General features: G+C 51.4%; 1 protein-coding gene across 2 annotated transcripts; it reads right to left on the reverse strand.

Moving 5' to 3' along the window:
* Positions 1-210: 210 nt before the first annotated feature.
* CAD (carbamoyl-phosphate synthetase 2, aspartate transcarbamylase, and dihydroorotase) lies at positions 211-23,847 on the reverse strand. Of its 2 annotated transcripts, XM_030311435.1 has the most exons (45): positions 23,590-23,847; positions 23,197-23,336; positions 21,222-21,351; positions 20,000-20,142; positions 19,687-19,828; positions 19,311-19,482; positions 18,922-19,107; positions 18,626-18,738; positions 18,144-18,289; positions 17,749-17,880; positions 17,376-17,609; positions 17,021-17,242; positions 16,628-16,816; positions 16,200-16,324; positions 15,895-16,025; positions 12,282-12,394; positions 11,343-11,587; positions 10,885-11,131; positions 10,425-10,523; positions 10,012-10,236; positions 9,749-9,931; positions 9,327-9,545; positions 8,845-9,012; positions 8,066-8,248; positions 7,833-7,937; positions 7,169-7,408; positions 6,857-6,938; positions 6,402-6,568; positions 6,070-6,234; positions 5,766-5,897; positions 5,353-5,554; positions 4,802-4,992; positions 4,560-4,700; positions 4,232-4,333; positions 3,686-3,782; positions 3,352-3,402; positions 3,019-3,063; positions 2,745-2,914; positions 2,559-2,633; positions 1,825-2,037; positions 1,523-1,648; positions 1,171-1,326; positions 982-1,083; positions 678-772; positions 211-580 (listed from the first exon to the last, which is right to left on the reverse strand). In XM_030311435.1, the coding sequence occupies exons 1-45, from the start codon at positions 23,669-23,671 to the stop codon at positions 478-480; spliced, it is 6,729 nt and encodes a 2,242-aa protein (XP_030167295.1). In that variant the 5' UTR covers positions 23,672-23,847; the 3' UTR covers positions 211-477. The 2 variants fall into 2 exon arrangements, with proteins under 2 accessions (XP_030167295.1, XP_030167296.1); XM_030311436.1 differs by lacking the exon at positions 3,352-3,402 and having other exon boundaries at positions 23,590-23,846.
* Positions 23,848-24,040: the final 193 nt, after the last annotated feature.

Here is a 24,040-nt window from a genome sequence, read left to right on the forward strand (position 1 = left end):
GGACTCAGCACCAACAGAACAGCACACCCCCGCCCAGAACCCCAAAGAGCCACGACTGAAAACGCTGAGCCCCGCTGCTCAGCCCTGGCCAGAGCAAGAGCCTGCCCAGCAAGGCTGCTCTTGGATTTGGGCAGCTGTTCGAAATTTCCAGAAGTCCTGCCCACTACACTTCGTGTTCTATGCTGAAGCCAGGATACATGCAAGGAAATAGGCACTTACAAGCAGCTTAGCTATTTATTAAGTCAGTAGAAAAATGACTTTACAGGTTTGCGGTGCAATAAAGGAGATGGGGACCTACCCCCATGCTAGAGCGCTCCAGTCCAGTCCAGTGCCCAAGTGTGGCCTGCATGTGTATGTGTGAGCACGTGAGCTGCCTGGACGCCCCGGAGCATCTCCTAAGTGTGCTGCCCCCGTGGGGGGCACCAGAATCTGTGCCCAGCAGCTGGGCCTGACGAGAAGAGTCTGAGGAGCTGGGCCCTAGAAGCGGCCCAGCACAGTGGCTAACAGAGCCATGCGTATGTACATGCCGTTCTCGGCCTGGCGGAAGTAGGCTGCTCGGGGGTCCGAGTCCACCTCCACGCTACAAGAGAAAGAAAACAGTTACCCCAGCCTGTCCAAGACTAAGTGTCCTCCCACAGCCAGCCCCTGGTGTATCCTCAATTTTGAAGCCGTGTCACCTTATCTCATTGACTCGAGGCATCGGGTGCATCACCACCATCTTCTTCTTGGCCCGCGTCATGATGTGGGGAGTGAGAATGAACTGGCCAAAGCACTGCGAGGCAGACGGGGGCCCTGTCAGCACCTCAGGGCCAGGGTGGCCGTAGGGCCACAAGCCTGGGTTCCTCCAGGGTTCCTTCCACACCCACATGCAGTTATCACAACCGAGAGGCCCAATCAAGCTCCTGGGGCCCAGCCTTCTTGGCCACTAGCCTGGATGCCCCACGGCTCCAGCCCTGGCCTCGCCTCAGCCCTGGTACTCACAGCTTCATACTCCTGACTAGAGTCAAAGCGTTCCTTCTGGATTCGAGTCATGTAGAGCACATCAGTGTCGGGCAGCGCTTCCTCAATGCTCTCAAATTCCTCCTGGAGGGGGAGGCAGAGTCAGAGTGAATGCAGTGCCAGGCTCTCACTGCCCAACCCGCAGCTCCCCATGGCCTCCCAGGGCCTCACCTGCTTGGTGCCGCGGGCTGCCACAAAGGCCCGCACATTGGGTGGCATGCGCAGGCTGGGAGGTGCCACGTAGCGCAGGCTGACACGGTACTGGGTGAGCAGGCAGGCCAGGGAATGCACCGTGCGTCCATGCTTCAGGTCCCCCACCATTGTGATCTAGGGGAGGAACCCGATCACCAAGAGGGCCCCCAGATCAAGCACCTTGTCCCCCCACTTCAAAGCTTTCAGTCTCAGGATCAGGACACAGGCCTCCCTGATGCAGCATGCCTCGGAACAGAGAAGGTACTGCCCAACTGCCCCCCCTCTTCAGACCCTGCCTGGGCAGGCTCCCAACCCCTGCCACTGCGCTCACCGTCATGCCATTGACAGTCCCAAGCTCCTCCCGGATGGTGAAGATGTCCAGCAGGGCCTGCGTGGGATGCTCTCCAACCCCATCCCCAGCATTGATCACTGGCCTTCGACAGTGCTTGGCTGCCAGCTGTGAAAATGGGAATAAGAAAGGAGAGCCTTATCTTCTGCATCCCAGTGGCCCCTGCTCCCTGCCTGAGTCCCACTCTTCTTGGGTCCCCTCACCCATGTGGCCCAACCAGAGACTTGCAGTCATGTCCCTAGATCCATCCCAATCAACCCTGTCCAGTGGACAGCTGGCCTCACCTCCACGGCTCCAGGCTGGGGATGCCGAAGCACAACGACGTCGGCGTAGCAGCTCATGGTCTGCACAGAGTCAGCCAGGGATTCACCCTTTTGGACTGAAGACGTGGCTTCTGAGAAGCTGAGCACAGCGCCCCCCAGCCGGGCCATGGCTGCCGCAAAGGAGCTGCTGGTCCTCGTGCTCACCTCGTAGAACATGGAGGCCATCACCTTCCCCTGTGGGGGGGAGGGCCAAGATTCAGTGTGAAAGTGTGTGTTCATCTTGGGGAAAGTATAGGCTGCTGCTTGCTTCGCCCACTTACACAGGAGGGACACTGAGAGAACTCCCTGCAAACCTCCTTGTGACCTGTCCTAACCTTGACATTTCTATTAGCATCGCTCTGAGCTAAAGGCTCTGCCTCCGAAACACCGCTGGTAAATATCTGAATGAAATATTCATTCTCTGGGAGAAACAGAAACACCCCAGATCTATCCCACTGAATACATCTGCACAGAGCAAGTGACCAGATTAGCAGGCTGATGCACCGGCACTCAGGGCCTCACAAATCAGCTAAATACTGGTCAGAGGAGAGCAAACATGTGGGGGTCAGGGGTCTAGGTCAGCAGGACCTTCCAGAATAAAGAAGGCAGAGCAACTTATAGTGGAGGATCTGGACTCACACAAGGTGACCTATGGCAGGAGAGGGAGATCCCTCTGACAGGGTCCTGGATCTGTAGCCCACAGCCCTGACCCTGACCTTGAGGATGTCGAGGCTCCGCTCCTTCTGTACCATCATACGCAGTGTGTGTGCCACATTGAACAGGTGAGACATCTAAAAAAGACCCCAAGTCAGCTGGAAAGGCAGTGGACCCCAGTGGGTCCTAGCCCCAACTTTTCAGATTCTCAAAGCTCTGGGTGTCCCCATCCTCCCTCCCCCAGGCACCTGATCCTTGGTGAACTGCTGGACAGACAGGATATGTTGACCCACTAATGAGTGCAGCAGGGGTGAGGTCTGGGGGTGCAGCAGGCCAGGGGTCCCCAGGTTCTGGGGTGACGCCTGTCTAGGTACTGGTGGTGGAGGGTAGCAGGTGCCATCAAGGGTTCCCATGAGCTCTGCAGTGAGGGACGGGGCAGAAGAGGTGGGTCAGAGGGCTCCTCCTACAGAGGTCAGGTCAGACAGGTCCCCGAAGTGAGCGTGGGCTCTGGGGAAGTCTCACCTGGTTCAGCTGCCTTCCGAGAGGACTTTTCCTTTGGCTCTTCAGCTACAAATAGGGCAACAGGACAGATATAAGCCTGCAACTAAGGTCTGTGAAGAACCCCTATTTCCGCACACTCTGGATCATAGCGTCTGTGTTAAACCAACTCACACAACAGTAGCTATAGCAGGTTAGGGGACAACAAGGATCAGTAGCCCTGGGGACACACCAGTGATTTCCCACGGGGGCTGCTGTGTGAGAGCAGTGGTGCCCTCCCAGGGCCCGCCCAAGTGGCAAAGGGATCCTAGGCAAGGGGAACGGCCAGGCTCACACCAACCAGTAACCTGGATTTACCCCACGTTCTGCTGCCCCGTGGGATCCCAGCTCCTGGGCGGAGGAACACAGCTGCCCACAACAAGAAAGGGCTGTGAGAAGCTGTGGGGTACCTACCTCACAGAGGGCAGACTGATTTAGGCAAAGGAAGGTACAGCGGGTCAGACTAGTAGTATGAAGGAAAGGCAGGAAGAACAGGGTAAGTGGACCAAAGTGAGGTGCTGGGGGGGTGGGGGGGGGGGCTGTGAGCCCGACCCCAGTCCATCAGGGGGACATTGGGGGAAAAGAAGCCTGTCCCTACACATCTCTGAGTCCAGGTGGCCCCATCCTCCGTGTCACAGGACCCTCCTCTTACCTGGCAGACCTGGGTCAGAGGCTCGGTGGATTCGGGGAGGCAGGTGGAAGCGGCCATCGGGAAGCCCTGGGATAGCCCGGCGAGGCCTTTCGGGTGTCTGGAGAGATATAGGCCTCACATTTTAAAAAGTACTGACCCAACTCCTCAAATTTAATTCCTCGAGAAAAGCCAAATTGCTCACTGTCCGTAGCGAGAATGGAATGGACCCCGTTCTCCATCATCTCCCCTCAGGTTCATCCCTCTGCTATGCTGCTGTGGCACAGGAAGACCAACTAGCCTCCTAGAGGTGTGTGCTAGCCCCATGACAGGCCCTCAGATAAACCTCTGGTTGGGTTAATAAGGGGCTTGTGTTTCCCCTAGGTAGGTAATCTCCTAAACTGAGAGTTAAGTCTATGTTTTGTAGTAGACAAAGAAATAGGTGGGGGACTTTTAGTGTCAACTACAGAGCCTTCCACCCCTAAACCACTAATTATAACATCTGTGCTGCTGGCTGTTCCTGGCCACATCCCCCAACACCCCCCTCCAGTCCCAAAGCACTGTGGATACCGTGGTTATCTCACTGGTGGCAGGGGCTGGAGGTGCGAGCTGGGGAACAACGCCCTGAGGCCACTTGCGTACATCCTGTCCATAGCCCGGGGGCACCAGGACCTGCAGACAGAAAGCAGGAGCAGGCGAGTGAGCAGGGGGCAAAGAGCTGGACTGAGACCCTAAAGCAACGGAAGCCAGCAAAAAGGAAACACGCCTCAGGGGACCTGTGCCCACCCATGTCCAGGGCAGCTGGAGGAGGTGCTGGAACCACAGAGATGTGCCAGAGCAAGTTGACAATAGCACCAAGGAAGTCACTACTGGGATGGGGTTCAGGCCACACACATACCTGCCCGTCAATATAGGCCACTTCGCCTCGTAGGACCACACGGCGGACGGTGCCCTTGACCTTCTGCCCTTCGAAGGGTGTCCAGTGGGCCTTGGAAAAGGGCATGTGGCTGGGGATAGTCCATTCATGCTCCAGATCCACCTGCCCAGAGTCACGGGTGATGCTAGGGTAGGGCCACACCTTGGGACAGCTGCGGGGGATACAGAGCCGCCCACCCTCCACAGCCGCCCACACGCCCACACCTCCACATAGGTGTCCTCCTGTGGGGGCAGGTGGAAGATCCGCCGAGGGCCGTGGTGCAGCCGCTGCAGTAGGTCATCCAGAGTGAGCCGGCCCTCGCTGACAGCCGTGAGCAGCAGCGGCAGCATGGTCTCCAGCCCCGGGAAGCCCGGTGGAGGCCTGGGCCCACACTTCTCCTCCAAGGTGTGGGGGGCTGAAGGAAGAGAGCAGCACCCTCAGGCCCCATCGCCTCCACATCTGGGGAGTCACACAGGCCACCAGGATTGCACTGCCTCGCTACACATCTCAATGCTCCTCTCCTCTGGTTATTTGGAAAACAGATAAACCATGACAGCTGCCACCTTCCGGGGACTACACCTTTTACCCATGTTCTCTCATTTATAATTTTTATCATTTGCTCATTAGTTCCTTCAGGGAGCATTTATCAAGCACCCATCACAGCCCAGGCACTGTGCTACAAAGGTCAAGTCCTTTGTATCCTCACAGAGCCCAGGGGCCCTGAGCTGGGGCACGAGCCCTGCTGGGCAGAAAGGTACACTGTGGGCCCTCTCACCATGATCTGAGGCGAAGCAGTCGATGACAGCCATGTTCTCCCACAGGGCCTCCACATCCTGGCGGGAGCCAAGCTCAGGCCGGACCTCGCCCTTCCCGGGCCCCAGGCGTTCCAGGTCATCGCGGCTTAGAAACAGATGGTGGGGCGCCACCTCACAGGTCACTGGCAGCCCTCGGGCCTTTGCGGCTTTAATCAGCAGGATCTGGGGGGACAGGAGATCTAGAAGGGGCCTCCCTCGTGCCCTGCCCTCCAAGTCTCCGCAGCCAACACCCCCTCTAGGGAAGTTACGGGGCAGACATGCTGAGGGTACTGGCTCCCTGCTCCCCACCCCCTCCGGCCCCCAAGGAGACCCTGACCTCTGGGTGTCAACTGAGAAAACAGAAGGGGCACTGGGATCCCGGGTGTACTCTCACCTCCTCCTTCCGTGCCACATGACATATGTGCACTGAGCGCTGGGTCAGCTGGGCCACCATGAGGATGGCGGCGACACTCTGTCGCTCCGCATGGGCGACAATGGGGAGGTGGGATGGCCATGTCTCAAAGTGCTGGGGACAGAAAGAATTTATCGGGGAGCGTGCAGAGCCCTTAATTCTCTGAGCTCATCAGAGCCCAGAGCCCTCACAGAGCTCCTGACACCTCACTGTTGTTGGTTAGCCCACTCTGTGTGGTCCTCAAGCCAGGACACTGGCTGCCTCCTCCCACGTGCCCACTCCCTACCTCCATCCACTGGGCCACGTTGTCCAGCCGAAGCTCAGAGAAGGTTTCGTTGAGGTAGAGCTTTAGCCCAGCAGCAGACCCAGCCACAGCACCCAGGGTCCCTGCATTTTCTGACGAGGCCCCAAGAAATAAGGCAAAGTCACAGCGTGCGCCAGCCTCTGCCAGCTGGGGAAGATACATATGAGATAATGAGATAAGACCCCCTGGCATCCATGCCAGCCTGGGAACCAGTGGCCTAGGCCCCTAGGCTTCTGGGAGGGCACAAGGAGGATGGGTCTGGGAGACAGGCAGAGACGTCTGGATCACCGTGAAGCAGGAGTACAAGGGCTCACCTTCTGGGCCAGGGCCAGGGCAGGGGCATCAATGATAGGGGGCCGGGTATTAGGCATGGCACACACCATGGTCACGCCCCCAGCCAAGGCAGCAGCTGTGCCTGAGGCAAAGTCCTCCTTGTGTGTCCCCCCTGGTTCCCGCAGGTGCACATGGATGTCAATCAGTCCTGGGAGAACATGGATGTGGCAAGATTAGAGGAAGGTTCAGAGACACAAAGGACATCAAAGATGTGAACTGGGGTGGTAGGAAAATGAGCAGCCACTGATACGGGTGAGAGGTGGCAAGGTTCTTCAGTCAAGGGCACAGAGGATCGTGGGAGGAAAGAGCTCAGTGAGAAAGATTCTGGCCCCCACACTCTATGCAGTCCAGGCAGGGCGTGGGTCCCACAGCCCAGATCTCTGAGCCAGATGCTACCAGTGTGCAGAAGCTGGGTTCTCCCAGAAGATGCACTTACCAGGTAGCCGCACAAGCTTTTGGGAAGTCATACAGTCAACGTGCACCTTCAAAGGAGGGGCTGGCCCAATCTGGCCTAGGGCCTGCAGGTGAAAACCACAGTCAGCTCTGATTTAAGGGCAACCCAGGAATTGTAGGTTTTGCATAAACCAGGCTCTACCTCCCAATACCCAACTTCTCTCTGTAGCCCCAAAGCCCGGTTATTACCGTAACTGCTTCATACTGAGATTTCCCAACCCCATGGCACACTCACTTCTCCCTCTTGTCCCATTAACACTGGCTGTTGCTCTCCTAGCACCCAGGTCCCAGGTACCTCTACAAACAGTTTGGTGCACTTGATATCGATGATGAGGGGCACAGAGAAGTCAGCGGCCAGGCGTCGGGTACGGTAGCCCTTGGTGACAAAGGAAGAGAGACGCCGGCCCCCAGCCCCACGCATTGACAGGTTAATCACTAGCTCAAAGTGATTCTCAGCCAGCTGCTCCAAGATGCTTCGCTGCGGTGGGCACTCACCATCCACTGCCTCCTCAAAGTGCCAGTCCACAGCTGTTACCTGTGGCCCAGAGATAAGGTCAGGGCCAACCTGAACCTGGCAGGAGTCACGAAGGACAGCAAAGGGAGGAGAGGTAGCCCAGGAACCCATGAGGAAGAGACTGAGGACCTATAGGGTGGGGACCAGGGCTGCCTCTATTTATTATTGGCAGAGTACATTCTTGATAGGAAAAACATCTACTCTATGGTTATCAAGGACTGTGCAATATGAGCCCATACATGTACATATAGAAATGATATTCTGGAAAGAAATACACCAGAATGTTAAGAGTGGTAGAGAGACTGTAAGGAAAATTTTTCTTTGCTTTTCTGTATACTCTATTTGCTCTATGCGAAATATAGAGGATTTATGCAATGACAGAAAAAGCAAGAGAACACAGAATTCTCTGGTACGAAGCAGGGGTAGGTTGCGGGAGCCCCGGTACCTTGACGCCATGCTCAGTGTAGAAGTCAGCAGTGCCCAGGCTGGCGTAGAGGCTGTAGCCCAGGCTCTCCAGCAGCCGCACAGTTGGGAGCAGCTCACTTTTGTTCTGAACCAAGCAGAAGGAGGATGCGGTTGTATCTCTTCTGTCTTCCACTTCAAGGTCAGCCCAGGCCCAGAGAACCAAGGCTATCTGCCCCCACCTCTCTGGGCAGCCCCTGCCTCTGGATTCTGTACCTTATAGCTGCCAATGGTCAGCAAGATGTTCTTCTTGGGGATCTTAAAGCCAGTGCTTAGCATGGCCTTGAGGTAGGCCTCGCAACGGCTCTCCCCAAAGCCAGCCACTTCCCCGGTACTGGTCATCTCCACACCCAACACCACATCAGCACCCGCCAAGCGTGAGAACGAGAACTGAGGCACCTGTGGGAGCAGGATATGAGACACCAAGGCAAGGAGGGCCCACTTCCCCTCATCAGAAGAAGCAGCCACAGTTCCTTTCCCGTGGTCTCAGCCAGACGGCAGGGTTAGCCTTGCCTGCTGCTGCTCTGCCTATGCTCTACACCAGTAGGTGAGCTGCTTCTCAAATATAGTTCGGGGCTTCCGGCAGTTTCCACTAAGCTAATTCCTTGGCCTTGGAACACTTCCTCAACAAGCTCTGCCAATCAAACATCCTGACCACCCTTCAGGACTCCATTTAAATACCACCTCTCCCAGCCCTTCCCAGATTACTCCTTTTGGAAGTGCCATCTCTTGTCTGTAAACTCCTATAGCATTTTAGTCTTATCTTTACTACGCAGGTTTACCATAGACTGTTCTAGAAACAAGCTATTTTTTAACCCAACTTCCCTTGTCTCCATTACTAGTGTGAGCTCTTAAAGGACAAAGACCCTTATCACCCTTGTGGCCCATGATAGGTGCTCAGTTTACATGCGGACTCACATGTGTGGTAAGTGAACTTTCTCCCACTATGTCTCCCTGCTTCTGACTGCTAACCTCAAGGTTTCAATCCTCCGTACCTTTACCCCCACGACTCCGGAGCCAGTCATGAGCCCCACAGGTTCCACTTCTTCCCCCATGATGACGCGTGTGGCCAAGGCTACTAGGTCCACACCTAGTGTCTTCGAGACGAAAGGGAAGGAGCGAGAGACACGCACGTTGCATTCGATAACTTTCAGCTGGTCATCCTAGAGCAGACAGGGATCGGTCAGACTTTCTGTAGGCTGGGCTTGCTGACACTATTCCACTGACCTGGACTCTTTCCCTCATTTACCATTCTGTGGGTAATCAACCTTGAACAGGGGAACAGGGATCAGGCTGTGAACAGACTGTCACAAACCATTACAACACTGTGGGCTCTAGCTAGGAGCCCCTTCCCTCCAGCTTTTGGGCCTACTCTGATGAGGGCAGGAGACAGTGAGTGCTCACTGGCACTGTGGCCAGCACAGAGCAAGAAGGTACTAATGCCCGTTAGTCTCTTCCTTTAGCCCCCTCTTACTACCTTGGCAATGAGCTGCAGATTGAAGGGTCCTGTGACCTGCAGCTCCTGACCCACAGCGTGCACAATGGCTTTAATCCGCTCCAGGGTTTTGGCAGTGATGTCCTGCGGTGGGGTCACCAGTGTGGCATCGCCTGAATGCACGCCTGCATTCTCCACATGCTCAGAGATGGCAATGGCTGCCACTACACCATCACGGGCCACAGCATCCACATCAATCTCCTAGTGGGGACGTGAAGGCAATGTGATGTAGGGCGGGGACCGTTTTCTTCTCCCACTTGCCCCAGGAGGCTCCCTTCCTTGAAGAGCCTTGATACAACCCATCCTTCCCAGCCTTCTGTGCCTAGAAATTGTTATAGGACCAGAGAGAGGAGTCTCCTCTGAGGCTGGGGAGGCTGCCCTCAGAGACTTGTTTGAGGCCCTACCTTAGCCTCCTGGATGAACTTGGAGATGACCACAGGGTGCTCCTTAGAGACGGCTGCTGCACTGCTCAGGAAGCGCTCCAGGTCCCCGTCAGTGTAGGCCACATTCATAGCAGCGCCACTCAGCACGTAGGAGGGGCGCACCACGCAGGGGTACCCCACTGTCTGGCAGAACTGGCGAGCAGACTAAGAAGGGTGCAGCTGGGTTGGTCACACTCACCCCTGACCGCATCTAGCCTCCAGCCCCCAACCAAGCCCCAGCCCACCTCTAGGTCACTGAGTTCCCTCCACTGAGGTTGGCTGATACCAATGGTGTCGAGGAGCCGGGAGAACTTGAAACGGTTCTCAGCCGAGTCGATGGCTTCAGGGGAAGTACCCAGCACCCGGCACTGCTGCCGATGCAGAGCCATGGCCATGTTGTTGGGCAGCTGTCCACCCATAGATAGGATCACACCTTCAGGGTTCTCTAGCTCATAGATGTCCATCACCACCTTAGTGCAACAGGAGAAATCAAGTGGAGGTAGCAGGTAGTCAGGGATCTGAGCCTTCCTGCTCACTGCTTCTCACCCTCTACCCACGTCCCCTCAAACCCCACAGAGCCCAAAGAATCTTAAGTCAGCCAGCCATTCCCACTTGACCCTGGCCACCCAGGCTAACGAGCAGCCTTCAACTCTCTCACCTCAAAAGAGATCTCATCAAAGTAGAGTCGGTCACACATGTCATAGTCAGTGCTGACTGTCTCTGGGTTGTAGTTCACCATGATGGTCTTATATCCCATCTGCGAGAGGGAGGGAGATGAGATTGAACTATAAGATGGGAGGAAAAACATGGAGAAACTAAGGCAAAGCCAAAAAGCTTTCTCTGAAATAGCTGTATGGGACACCTGCCTTGGGAGGGAAGTGGGGCCAAGCACTAGAGAGACAGGTACAAAGTATTGGGAGAAAAGACACATACCCTGTGTGGGGCACAAGATGGCCTAAGGGGAGTCCCCCGCCCCTACCACCCCCACACTCTTCCCAAAGCTCTAAGCGTAGCAATTAACAGAAAGTGCCAGGATTAAATGTGGGCGTAAGGCAACTGCTGGAACTGAAAAAGAATAGAACAGCAGATAAGACGGTAGGAAAGACTAGCTCTTGGACCTTTCGGAGCTGCCGGATGCAGCCCACAGCACACCAGTCAAACTCAACGCTGGAGCCTATACGGTAGACGCCAGAGCCAAGGACCAGGACGTGAGGCGTTCGAAAGGTGAGATCATGGGTGGTGCCCCAGTATGTCAGGTACAAATAATTTGTCTGGGCTGGCCACTCAGCTGCAACTGTGTCAATCTGTTTCACTGCTGGGCAGATTCCCAACTCCTGACGCAGTTTGCGAACCGCCAGCTCTGTGCTAAAGGAGAAGAAGGGTCAAAAATATAGCCCTGGTGGGGTTCAGACTTAGTAAAGGGGTGCGATGCCAGGGCAGGAATTTAAGAGGAAAACAACCCAGGGATGAAGGTCAGAAGCCTCCAAAACACCCCAATCTCTCCGAGGGCCCCTCACTGGTACCAAGATTCTCTGCCCCACATCCTCAGCCCAAGGCCCTCACCACCACCTCTGACCTCAGAACCGCAAGGGCGATCTGCTTGTCTGAGAAGCCAAGGCGCTTGGCCTGGTGTAGCAGGTCTGGGGGCAAAGGCTGTCCACGGTGCTGTTCCAGCAGCTGGGCGTGTGCTATAATCCGCTTCATCCGGTGCAGGAACCAGCGGTCGATGCGTGTGAGTTCATACAGCCGCTCCACAGAATAGCCAGCCCACAGAGCAGCTGCTACCACAAAGATCCGCTTATCAGTTGGCGTCTCCAACTCCTAATGGGGAGGGCAGACAGATGGATATGGAAGGACTGCGCAGAGGGAGGAGACGTACGATTGTTAAGCAAAACATTCCCAATCTATTTTTAGCACCTCATAAAGCCTGAGAGCATGAGTGACACTGTTTTAGGAAAAGACACTGCAAAAAAGGAGCCAAAGCAGCAACTCTGTAATTGCAAAAACCTGTATATAAATCCTACCTCTGCCACTTTCTGGCTGTGCAGCTAATGTATTAGCAAGTTCCACAAGCTCTCTAGGCTTGTTTCAATGTCCACAGAAACAAGTTTAAGAATACATCCTTATGAGGGGGGCCTGGGTGGCTCCGTCAGCTAAGCGTCCAACTTTGGCTCGGGTCATGATCTCATGGTTTGTGAGTTCAAGCCCCACATCAGGCCCTGTGCTGACAGCTCGAAGCCTGGATCCTGCTTCAGATTCTCCCTCTCTCTGCCCCTCCCTTGCTCACAGTCTGTCTCTCTCAAAAATAAACAAACATTACTGAAAAAAAAAAAAAAAAAAAAAAAAAAAAGAATACATCCTTATAGAATAGATGAGAGGAACCACAAAATTCTGAGCCAAGTGAAAAATGCAAATGTCTAGTAATGACTGCTGCTATTAATGGTAACATGTCCACAGACTGGGGACAGAGGAGGGTCCATTTCAGGGGTGTTGCCAGGGGAAGAGAGCCACTTACCATGTCACTGACCGGCTTTACTGTGTGATCAAAGCCCACACAGTTCTCATCTACCATGCGAAGAGCCTTCTGGAAGGCTTCCTCAAAAGAACGCCCAATGCCCATGACTTCACCTGGAGGAACAGGATGTGAAAACTGAGGCCCTGGAGGTAGGAAGTTCCTATGTCTATGATTTAGTCAAGATTCTGGAAGATTCTCAGGACAAGAACCAAAGCAGTGGTATGTTATCATGTTTTGTTATTGAGCAATCTTAACCTGGAACTTCTCTCCTTACCATTTTCTGTTTTGTGTTTATTACGGACTATGAAATTAAGATGCCTAAAATGGACATGTGGATACTAGAAATAGCGCAGCTGATCACAATGGCCCAACCACTGATAGCTATCCAGTTATGTGCTTTATTCCTATCATGATGACACCATCTGGGATCAGTCTCATCCTTTAAAACTTTTCAACAGTCTGAATAATAGGAAGATGATCCCACTGCTCTTTTTTTTTTTTTTTTTTAATTTTTTTTTCAACGTTTTTTATTTATTTTTGGGACAGAGAGAGACAGAGCATGAACGGGGGAGGGGCAGAGAGAGAGAGGGAGACACAGAATTGGAAACAGGCTCCAGGCTCCGAGCCATCAGCCCAGAGCCTGACGCGGGGCTCGAACTCACGGACCGCGAGATCGTGACCTGGCTGAAGTCGGACGCTTAACCGACTGCGCCACCCAGGCGCCCCGATCCCACTGCTCTTTGAACCCATCCAGAAATAATCACATTCACAACTCTCATTTTAGAGTATTCCTTCCTGGACTTCTTTCAAATATATGTTTTATATAGGACTAGAGTACACATACAATTTCTATCATGCTTTTTCTTTTATCATAATCATGTTCCCACACTGCTTTGTGACCTTATTACCGGCAGTTTAATTCCTGTATGATTTACCATAACTTAACTACTCACTTACGGAAGGACACCTAGCTTTGAAGTGTTCATCCTTCTAAGTGAGGCTGTGAGTTCTTCAGTGCTTTGGGTTACCTCCTTAGTATAAACTTGCAGAAGTACAGGAGAAATAGGTAAGAATTTTCTGGGTCTTAATAAGTATTACTTGCTTCACAGAAGTTTATGCTTACAAGTATAAGTTTCACCATCTTCTAAGAAGTACATACAATCGTTTTAAACAATTTTTCTCTTAAATTTGCTCATTTTAGCTAGATTTCTATTTATTAATAAAAGGGAACTCCCCTCTCCCTACAACTCCCCAGATTTGCTTATTTATTTCCTCGTCCACAAAGTTTTATAATGTCCTCTGACAATTTACCCTAGGATCATCTTACCAATTGTGTTTTCTTTCTTTCTTTTTTTACTAACTGTATTTTTCTTTTTTTTTTTTTTCAATTTTTTTTTCAACGTTTATTTATTTTTTGGGACAGAGAGAGACAGAGCATGAACGGGGGAGGGGCAGAGAGACAGGGAGACACAGAATCGGAAACATGCTCCAGGCTCTGAGCCATCAGCCCAGAGCCCGACGCGGGGCTCGAACTCACGGACCGCGAGATCGTGACCTGGCTGAAGTCGGACGCTTAACCGACTGCGCCACCCAGGCGCCCCACTAACTGTATTTTTCTATTTACAATCCTAATTGTTTCTTCAAAAGAACTTTAAAACACTAAAATGCTAATAGCAGTGTTAAGGAAGAGAATGATAAATGATTTTGTTCAATTCCTTTGTAGTATGGTTTTATTGTAAATGCTTATTTTGAGTAAGAGAGGTACCCAACATATTCACATATACATGCCTAGGAAGATTCTGGAATCATATATATATACCCAAATAATCCCTGTGTAACAAGACTACAGAGGATTACTCTTTTTTGGTTTAACTACTTTACTAATTTCTCAATGGTTCATGTATCTTACTTGCACGATAAAAGTCACAAAAAGTTATCAAAGAAGATCATGTTCTAAGAACACCTGAATAGATATAAAACATTAAACATCTCATCTGGGGATTAATCTTCATCCTATTTCAGTCCACTTCTTTTACCAACAATTTAATTATGGCTTTATTCCCATGTTTATCGTAATTTTCACACAACAGGAATTCATCTCCAGAAGGAACAAGTTGGCAGTCTTGTAAGATTTCTAAAAATTCCAAAATAATATCTGAGCTTACTTAGACTTGCTTGTTTAAAGGCTACTATTGATGGGGTGCCTGAGTGGCTCAGTTGGTTAAGCCTCCGACTCCAGCTCAGGTCATGATCTCACGGTTCGTGAGTTCGAGCCCGGCGTCAGGCTCTGGGCTGACAGCTCAGAGCCTGGAGCCCGCTTCAGATTCTGTGTCTCCCTCTGTCTGCCCCTTGGCTGCTTGCACTCTGTCTCTCGCATTATCTCAAAAATAAATAAACGTTAAAAAATATATATAAAAAAATAAATAAAGGCTACTATTGCTGTAAATGGATATTTGCAACACAATGAAATGTTCTTATCCTTGGCTGGTGGCACTGTGGTATGTGAAATGCTTGCTTTGGTTGAAACGTTTTAGAACAGCCTAACATGACTTAAAGGGACGTTACAGGGAAGCGTATTAACTCAATTCCAGCATACTCTACCACTGCTTGCATGCTGTTCGCTACTAAATTTCCTTGTTTTTATGAAAAAGGGCTCTGATGTTCGGCTCTGATCTTAAACATGTTAAAAAATTTGGGGGGTGGGGCGCCTGGGTGGCGCAGTCGGTTAAGCGTCCGACTTCAGCCAGGTCACGATCTCTCGGTCCGTGAGTTCGAGCCCCGCGTCGGGCTCTGGGCTGATGGCTCAGAGCCTGGAGCCTGTTTCCGATTCTGTGTCTCCCTCTCTCTCTGCCCCTCCCCCGTTCATGCTCTGTCTCTCTCTGTCCCAAAAATAAATAAAATTTGAAAAAAAAAAAAAAAAAAAAAAAAAAAATTTGGGGGGTGATCATGGCAGAAAGTACCCAGAGAAGCTGATAGGCGTTAACGACGACTGTCACTGTGCTAACTTGGATATACAAGGGTTCACAAAACAACAGGCATCATTTCTTTCCCCGAAGCATCAGTATTTAAAGTCACATGGAGAACAAACTGTCACTGGCATTAACAACCTAGTGATGAGGCCGTGGGCAAAATGCAATGCAAGGCTGTGGGTAGAATTTCATGAAACTGGTCTTGCCGATGACAGGCAACATAGTAGGACAGAGGTGCACATAACTAGCAACCGGATCTAGTTTTCAGTTTTTGGCTCTACCCTCTACTCGGCCATGTCACCTTCCTTCTGCGGGCACCTCAGTTTACTTATTTGTAAACCAAGAGAGAGGAGATAGTTTGATGGCCATCACCCCATCACAGAGATTCTGACAGACGGCGGGGGAGTGGAGGTGGCATGTGTATTCTGGCACAGATTTCCAGATGCCTTTGATTCCCGCTCTTGATGAGGACCACGGAGTTTGAAATGTCCGAGTTCTAAGAAACCATGTTCCCAAGCTGCCGCTAATATAGGATCTGAAAGCCTATGCCAGGGAACTAACTTTATGATATTCTAGATTCTTAGGACTGCTGGGACCCCATAGAGTGACCTGGGGAAGGGTTTCTTGGGGCACGGCTCACTCACCGACGCTCTTCATGCAGCTCCCGATCTTTGTGCTGACACGGAGGAACTTGCTGAGGTCCCAGCGAGGGATCTTTACCACACAATAATCCAGGCTAGGTTCAAAAGCCGCTGTTCCCCCTGTCACTGAGTTCCTGGGAGCCGTCACGTGGAGGTGTCAGGACAGAGTGGGAGACGCAGAGTGAGCTTCCAGATAGCTTCCTCTGACCCCACACATCCAGGCCAATATCTTTTTTAAATTCCTTGTCCCATGAATGTTTTCTTCAGCTCCCCTCCCCATCTCTGTGATCTTTTCCCCACCCTTGTACCTGAGCTCAGGTAGAGGGATGCCCAATGCTAGCTTCGCTGCCACATAGGCCAGTGGATAACCTGTGGCCTTACTGGCCAGGGCAGAGCTTCGAGAGAGCCTGGCATTCACTTCAATGATGTAATACTGCAAAGAGAGAGAGAGAGAGAGAGGGAGAGAGAGAGAGAGAGAGAGAGAGAGGGAAAGACATCAGATAACTGGCCCAGAAGGCCCACCTAGGAGAGGTATTAGAAGGGCCAGAAAACTAAGCCCTCTCCAAAGGCACAGATAACAAAAGCACCACCCCCATCCCAGTCCAACCTTACCACAGACAATCCTGACTTCTACTTCAAGGTCTGTAGGGCCAAAGAGTCCCCTGGCCTCAAAGACCCAAAATTATGGATGGAGATGCAACAGCTAGAATATCAGCTCCAGGGCCTAGGGTCTCACCTGCTCAGACTCAGGGTTCAAGGCGTACTGCACATTGCATTCCCCGACGATTCCAAGGTGCTGGGTCACCTTGATGGCTGTCTGCCGCAGTAGCTGGTATTCCCTGTCATTCAGTGTCTGGCTTGGAGCCACGACTATGGATTCTCCGGTGTGGATGCCCAATGGGTCCAAATTCTCCATGTTACACACCTGTGAAAGAAGGATCCCGTGGAGGTCACTGCCAAAGGAAGTCAAGAGAGGCAAGAGGCTGCATCCCAGGGTCCTGTTGCTTTTGGGACAGTACCCATTCTGGGTCTGAGGGACATCGAACCCTCAAAGATCTCAGCTATGACCTCTGCTCTTACTGGAGCTCATACTGCCTGACATTACTCCCAGCCCACCTCCATCACTCACCGTGACGCAGTTGCCATAGGCATCTCTCACCACTTCGTACTCAATCTCCTTCCATCCCTTCAGGGACTTATCTACCAGCACTTGGCTAGTATGGGCAAAAGCTGGGGCCACAAGAGCAGAGAGCTCCTCCCTGTTGGAGGCAAAGCCAGAGCCCAGGCCACCCAGGGCAAAGGCCGCACGAACCAGCACAGGATATCCCAGCCGCTCAGCAGCTGCCTGGGCCTGTAACGAGCAGAAGAGATGAACACAGTGATCAGGCCTCGACTGCTTGCTGCATAGAGGGTTCCTGGCCCCAGAGAAAATAAGACACAAAGAAAATGACATCATTCCACCTTCCCCCAACCGCCCCTCGAACCTGTTCAAGAGAATTTGCCGCCTCACTGGGGGCCACATGCTCTCCAATCTCTGCCATCCTGGAGGCAAATGCCCGCCGATCTTCAGTCAGTTCAATGGTTTCCACAGGTGTGCCCAGGACCCGGACCCCATACCGAGCTAACACTCCAGCCTTGGTTAGCTCCACACCACAATTCAGAGCTGTCTGGCCCCCAAAAGTCAGTAAGATGCCATCTGGGCGCTCATTACGGATCACCTGAGGGAGAAGAGGAATAACAAACGTTAGGACCTTGGGGGTATAGAGTGGATCAAAGAAGTTTAGAAACCCAGAGTGACCACAGAATACCCCTGCCCACGTGGGTCCCTTCCTCAGTCCACCCTTATGCCAGTCATACCTGGGTTACATAGTGAGGCGTTATGGGAAGGAAATAGACTTTGTCAGCCAGCCCCTGGGAAGTCTGCACTGTGGCAATGTTGGGGTTTATCAACAACGTCTGGATGTTTTCCTCCTTCAGGGCCTTAATCGCCTAGGGAGACAAAAATGGCGTACCAGCCTCGCCTACAGAAGCAAGACTACCAAGTCTGAAACCACCAACGTGTCTCTCCCTTCCTGTACTCCCAGTCTCTCATAACCAACTCCTTTTCCTTAGCACTTCACCTTTCTGAACATTCCCCAGATCTCCTGATTCATTCTCTCCCTACAACCAATGTTTATGCCTCAGCCCTCTCCTCAAGACCATCCGTTCCTGAGGGTCACACACCCAGAGGGGCAGGGATGGACATGCTTTACCTGAGAGCCTGAGTAGTCAAACTCTCCAGCTTGGCCAATGGAGAGGCCCCCAGAGCCCAGGATCAGAACCTTTCGTGGTGGTGGAAGCCCAGAGCCTGGGGTGGGAATCCCTGGGGGACAGAGGCGCTCAACCAGCCGCTCTCGAACTGTGGAGGCAAAGAAAGTCATAAATGTTAGAGCTGAACGAGACCTGAGAGATCACCTGTATTAACTCCCACACTTTACAGAAGAATTCAAAACAGGTCATGCCTCTAATGAGTGGCAGACGCGGAACAACGACCCAGGACTCTTGACTCTGGAGCTCCTTTCAGTAGAAGAAGTAAATGAATCATCCTGGCTTGGTTGCTTTCCCACCTCATCCCCTTAACCTCCCAAACAGATCTCAGTTTCCTAGGGCATGCCCATTTTATGCCCATCCTGGAGCCAACCCTGTTCTTACTTCTACTTAGTTCTACAAAACCCAGTTCTACTCAGGGGCTTACCTGTCTGGCCCCCGGGGTTCCCAGCTGTGGCTTCTTTCACAGTTTCCAGAAAGATATCAAAAAGCAGCTCCATATCTGAAGGACCAGCTTGGTGCTCTGGGTGAAACTGGACACTGTTGAAGAGATGGGATCACGAAATCTGCCATTATCCCTGACTTGGGAACTGGTAGTCTTGGAAGCGGGCATCAGGATAGATGATTGGGGCCCACTGTTGCGCTTCCTTTTTTGATCTTCAAGACCCCGGGGCTTCCAAGCTGTACAGATCCAGTCACCCTGCCGGAATCACTCTAGCTCACCTGAAGAAGGGCAGGCTGTCATGTACAATGCCTTCATTGGAACGATCATTGGCGTTGGTAAAGAGAGGAAGCCAGCCGGCTGGCAGTGAGTCTGTTTCCACAGCAAACCCATGGTTCTGGGATGTCAGAAAGCAGCGCCCAGAGCCCACTAGCAAGCATGGCTGATTATGGCCTCGGTTCCCGTATCTGGAGATGGAAGCACACTGAGTCACAGGCCCTCTTCACCCTCCCTTCACCGTTGTACCAAACCCAGCTTTTGTTGAGCTTAGGACCCTCACCAGCCCCTGCTCCTGTTTCAACACTAACGAACACCAACTCTATTCCCATCCCCAAGACTCCCCACCGCTCATGTCAGTAGTTCAGGCCCTTCCTCTCCCCACAAGTCCCACCTCATCTTGTATGTCTTGGCCCCAATGGCTAAGGCCAACAGCTGGTGTCCCAGACAGATCCCGAAGACAGGTCGGGGATCAGGCTCAGATAAGACACGGCTCAGTGTGGATACCACACTGGGATAGGAGGCGGGGTCACCAGGGCCATTACTCAGGAAGACACCCTCATACTCTGGAGTGGGCAGAAAAGATGATGTCAAAACCAGTAGTTTAACCAGAGAGACAAACTTGCAGCCTTTCCTTACCATCAGAGCAAAAGCCCTGATCTCTTGTCTCCTTCCCTGCAATTCATGTTGACTTACAGCGACTGGACCAAGGGACAGATCTTCCACCCAAGCTACCTGTCTGTAGCCCTATACACGCCCCAGCTACTCACCCTGGCTGTCTAATGCATGGTCCCACGGTACCACAGTGACCTCAGCTCCACGCTGGCACAGACATCGGATCTGATTGTACTTGAGACCACAATCCAAAGCAAGGATCCGAGGGGTGCCCCCTGCATTGAAGACCCGTGGAGCCTGAAGAATAAAGGGCAAGAGCGGGCAGTTGTAATCAATGAGTATAGATATACACACACCAACCCCTGCCTTTGAGGCCTCTTCTGATTTGCCCTCAAGTGTTCACCCGTTAGGAACAGAATAAAACTGATGTGCTATAGCTTGCAACATTTTCCCACTCTACCTCTGTACCTTAATCGAGACCTCTGGCACCAGGGGGCAGGCATTGGGGTCCAAGAATGGCAGGGCTGAAGGCTCTGTTCCATCTTGGACCAGCTTTCCCAGCAAAGACCCTTGCTCTCTCAACTTCTTAGTCAGCTCCCGAGTATCCACTCCTGTCAAAATAGCACACTCTCAGAGATCACACTCCCCCAACTCAGTCATGCATGAGGTTAGACTTTCAGGAGCACTGCATTCCAGAGCCCTGAGTCACACACAGCTGTTCTATGGGCATCAAAATCCTGGGCCATCCTGATGGAAATACACTACCATGAAGTATTCTTGCTAAAAATATCACATCTGAATTGAACCATGACTTCTAGATTTGTTTACAGAAAATAATATCAGGAGACAAAAGAACACACTAAACAACACTACAGGAACGTAACTGACAAATTGCAGCTTGTGGGATACTCTAAAGGAAAACCGACTTGTTTTTGTCAAGTGGGTTACAATACCCATAAATTAGACATACCAACCAAATGCAATATATGAATCTTATTTAGATCCAAATTCAAATAAGCAATAAAAAACATTTAGATAACAGAGAAATCTATAAACATCACCTGAATATTTAGCAACTATTGTTACTTATTTAAAAGTACCATAATGTTATTGTGGCTCTTTTATTTTTTTTAAATATTTTTAAATGTTTATTTATTTCTGAGACAGAGACAGAGCATGAGTAGGGGAGGGTCAGAGAGAGAGAGAGGGAGACACAGAATCTGAAGCAGGCTCCAGGCTCTGAGCCGTCAGCACAGAGCCCGACGCAGGGCTCGAACTCACAAACCGTGAGATCATGACCTGAGCCGAAGTGGGTCACTCAACCGACTGAGCCACCCAGGCGCCCCTGTGGCTCTTTTAAAAAGGACTCCTTTTTCATAGATTAGTGAACTATTTGTGGCTGAAATGATACAACGATGGAGACCTGCGTCAAAATAATTAGGGAGGTTCTAGTCATGGTGGTGCAGTTTAGTCCTCAGTTAATGATTACAGAAGCTGGGGGTTCATTATATTCTTCTTTCCTTTTGTATGTACAAAATTTTCCATTTGAGTGAGAACTCAGTTCTTTCTCCAATTCCCAGACCCTACTCTAAACCTTCCAAATCTGATACATTCTATCACAACCTCGATCTCGATTCTTTCCATCCAGGCACCTGTGTTCTGCCCAGACACAACTGTGCTAGCACCGTACCTTGCAGGCCAGGTATGCCATGCTGTTCCAGCCACTGATGCAGGGTGTGGGTGGCGCTCCAGTGGCTGGGTGTGGGGCAGCACTCTCCCACCACCAGTCCTGCCACATGGATCCCTGAGGATTCAAACCACTGTCGATGGAACGAAGAGAGCATGAGGGGCCGAGGGCCACACATCTTCCTATCTTCTTTTCCCAACGTACGGCTGAGACCCTACACTTCACCCACACTGAATAAATGACCCAGTCATTCCTTTAACACAGCAAGCATCTCCTGCTTTTGTCCTTTCCCAACAATGTTGTTCCTCATATGAAACACCAAAAGCTGGGCCCTGATTAATAACTGAAAATATTTTCCTTCCCTTCCTTTTCTTTAGTCCAAAACTGAGATTATAAATCCTACTTCTGTGAAGATACCACCCCCTCACTCACTGTAGTTTGTGCCTCCTCCTTAGGGGCTCACCTAAACTCACTGTTTCTATTGTTCTTGCTACTTACATTGTATCGTATATGTGTTTGTGTTGTCTTCCTCACCAAACTGTGAACTTAGCAAGAACAAGGTGGCTGACACACAGCAGCAGTCAACAAACATTTACAGAGTGCCCACTCAGGCATTGTAACAGATGTTGGGGGAGGAGCAGTGAGTATGCAAAAAGACAAGATCCCTGTCCTTACCATATGAATTTACTACTTAGGGAGCCTGAAAATTAATAAAGTAACATGCAAATACACAAGATCACAATTACAGAATGTGGTAAAAACAGAAAATAAGATAGGTGCACAATACCTCATCAAATAAAAATAAAGGTTCAGGGTACAATGCTAGGCATGATTCTACCCCCCTCCATGTAAGGGATAATAATAATAATAAAGTTAATATAAATTTGCTACCCAGTAGATAAACATTTAATAATTAAAGAGAAAAATGGGTCATTTACATGGGAGGGAATGGTATATTTAAATCACATCTGTTTAGTGGTAGAGGTTTAAAAGAAGATGGATGTTGAGACTGTTCTTTACGGATCTGAAGGAGAGTTTGGCAGAACCCTCCGTGGCCAGGAAGACAAGTCTGCATGTGGACAGGTGCATTCACAGCACACGTGCCACAAAAGTATCCATGGTGGGCTAGAGGCTCTAGGAGGCCATACTCACCCTGGTTCTGTCATGGGCCTCAATTCTGCAGGTTCATAAACTCTCATTTTGTCAGTGTGTCTACAGCTAACAAAGCTAAAAACTGCCATGTGTTAACCAACATACTGCATTATAAACTAGAATGCAGTGTACTTACAGATCTGTGATAAGGAATGGTCCTTTCACTCCTTATCTCGAGTTCCCTCTCCTAAATGTCAGGGTGAATTAAGGAATTAAAGGCCCACTAAGCGTGGAATACCAGGACAAAATGAGTTTTGAGGAATACTGTATCTAGGCTGTGGTGATTTCCACTATTAATCTCTGTGGACTTTTTTCATTACTTTAATTTTCACAGCGCAACTTAGTTTCCAAATTCCAGAGGAGGAGGAATAGGTGGAACCTCACTGTGGGAGGAGACTGAGTTTTCTTATCTAGAGATAAGAACTCCGCTGAAAAGTGGCAAAAAATGAGTCAAGGCAAGGAAAGTAGGTTTACAAGACGATTACCAACTTGGTTTGCTGGGTGAACTGGGACCCACAGCCACTGAGAAGGGTGTGGCCCTAATTTCCAGTCTCTTTCCTACTATGTATTTTAAAGCATTCCTCCCATCACACCACTGTTAAGAAATCTTCACTGGTTCCTTACCAAAATCCAGACTCTTTGGCTTGGCCTCCAGCACTGTGCCTCTTAAGGTACTTAAGCTGTGGGTAGTACTTGTATTATCACTTCAGTGTGTATCTTTGTTCTCTCCAGGATGTCTAACTTAATGTCAATGTCTTCACTTGACTAACAGTTAATAACCACTGATTTGAAAAGATAAAGTACAGAAAGCATTGGGTGTGGCTACCTTACTGAGACCGAACTCATCCATTTCATCTGCAGGGATGCCATAGTTGCCGATCAGAGGATATGTCAGCACTAAGATTTGTGCTTTGTAGGAAGGGTCAGTAAGGGCCTCGGGGTAGCCGACCATGCCGGTTTGAAACACTGCAAGAAAGAGGCAGGGCTGGGGCTTGGGCAGGACACCCTTCCCACCACTGCCCTGAGCGATGACAATGCCCCAGCGGAGGCTGCCTTGACCTTGAGGGATAAAAGGGGCTAGGGTGGGGACACGGGCACCAAATGGGGGTGGGAGGCTGGGTGTGCAGGCGGGAAAATGGCGGGTTTGGGCAGGGCAGGTTGGGCAGAGAGGGGCAGCAGAGAGTGGGATGAGGTCGGCAGCCGGCCCGAGCTTGCTTACCCACTTCACCGGCAGTCGACACAGCGGCCCCAAAGGGCTGGCCCCGCAGGACCGACCCATCCTCCAACATCAGGGCCGCCATGGGAACGGAGCTCAGAGGCGGGGGCGAGCACAGAGAAGCGGGAAACGCAGCAAGCCCCAGCCGATGCTAGAACCACGTGAGGTCGGCGCGCCAGGAGTCGGTCCACGTGGCTAACCGCGCTGGTGGCTGGAGCGCGGGCCGCGGAAGGCGCAGGAGCTCCCGGCGCGCTGGGCAGCCGCAGACTGCGGCGGCGCGAGCTGCCGGCAGCGTGAAGGGCGGGGCCGAGCACGTAAGAGGGCGGGGCCAAATTAACTTCGGCGTGGTGGGCGTCTCCTGTCCCCGCCCTCCCCAACACCGCCCCACCGCAGAGACCCGGGAAACCTGAAAAACAACCGACTAGTCCAAAGCACTCTCTCCCACTCCAAGAAA

This window comes from Lynx canadensis, chromosome A3 (assembly GCF_007474595.2).
Source record: "Lynx canadensis isolate LIC74 chromosome A3, mLynCan4.pri.v2, whole genome shotgun sequence".
Classification (NCBI taxonomy): domain Eukaryota; kingdom Metazoa; phylum Chordata; class Mammalia; order Carnivora; family Felidae; genus Lynx; species Lynx canadensis.

Bases quoted from the DNA above. Each gene is read 5' to 3' on its own strand.
- CAD (XM_030311435.1), bottom strand. From the start codon at position 23,671: ATGGCGGCCCTGATGTTGGAGGATGGGTCGGTCCTGCGGGGCCAGCCC. The intron at 19,108-19,310 runs GTGGGACTTGTG...TTCCATCTCCAG, and splicing joins GCCAAGACATACAAGATGAG to ATACGGGAACCGAGGCCATA. The intron at 7,409-7,832 runs GTACCGGGGCTC...TCTGGGCCACAG, and splicing joins ACACTGAGCATGGCGTCAAG to GTAACAGCTGTGGACTGGCA.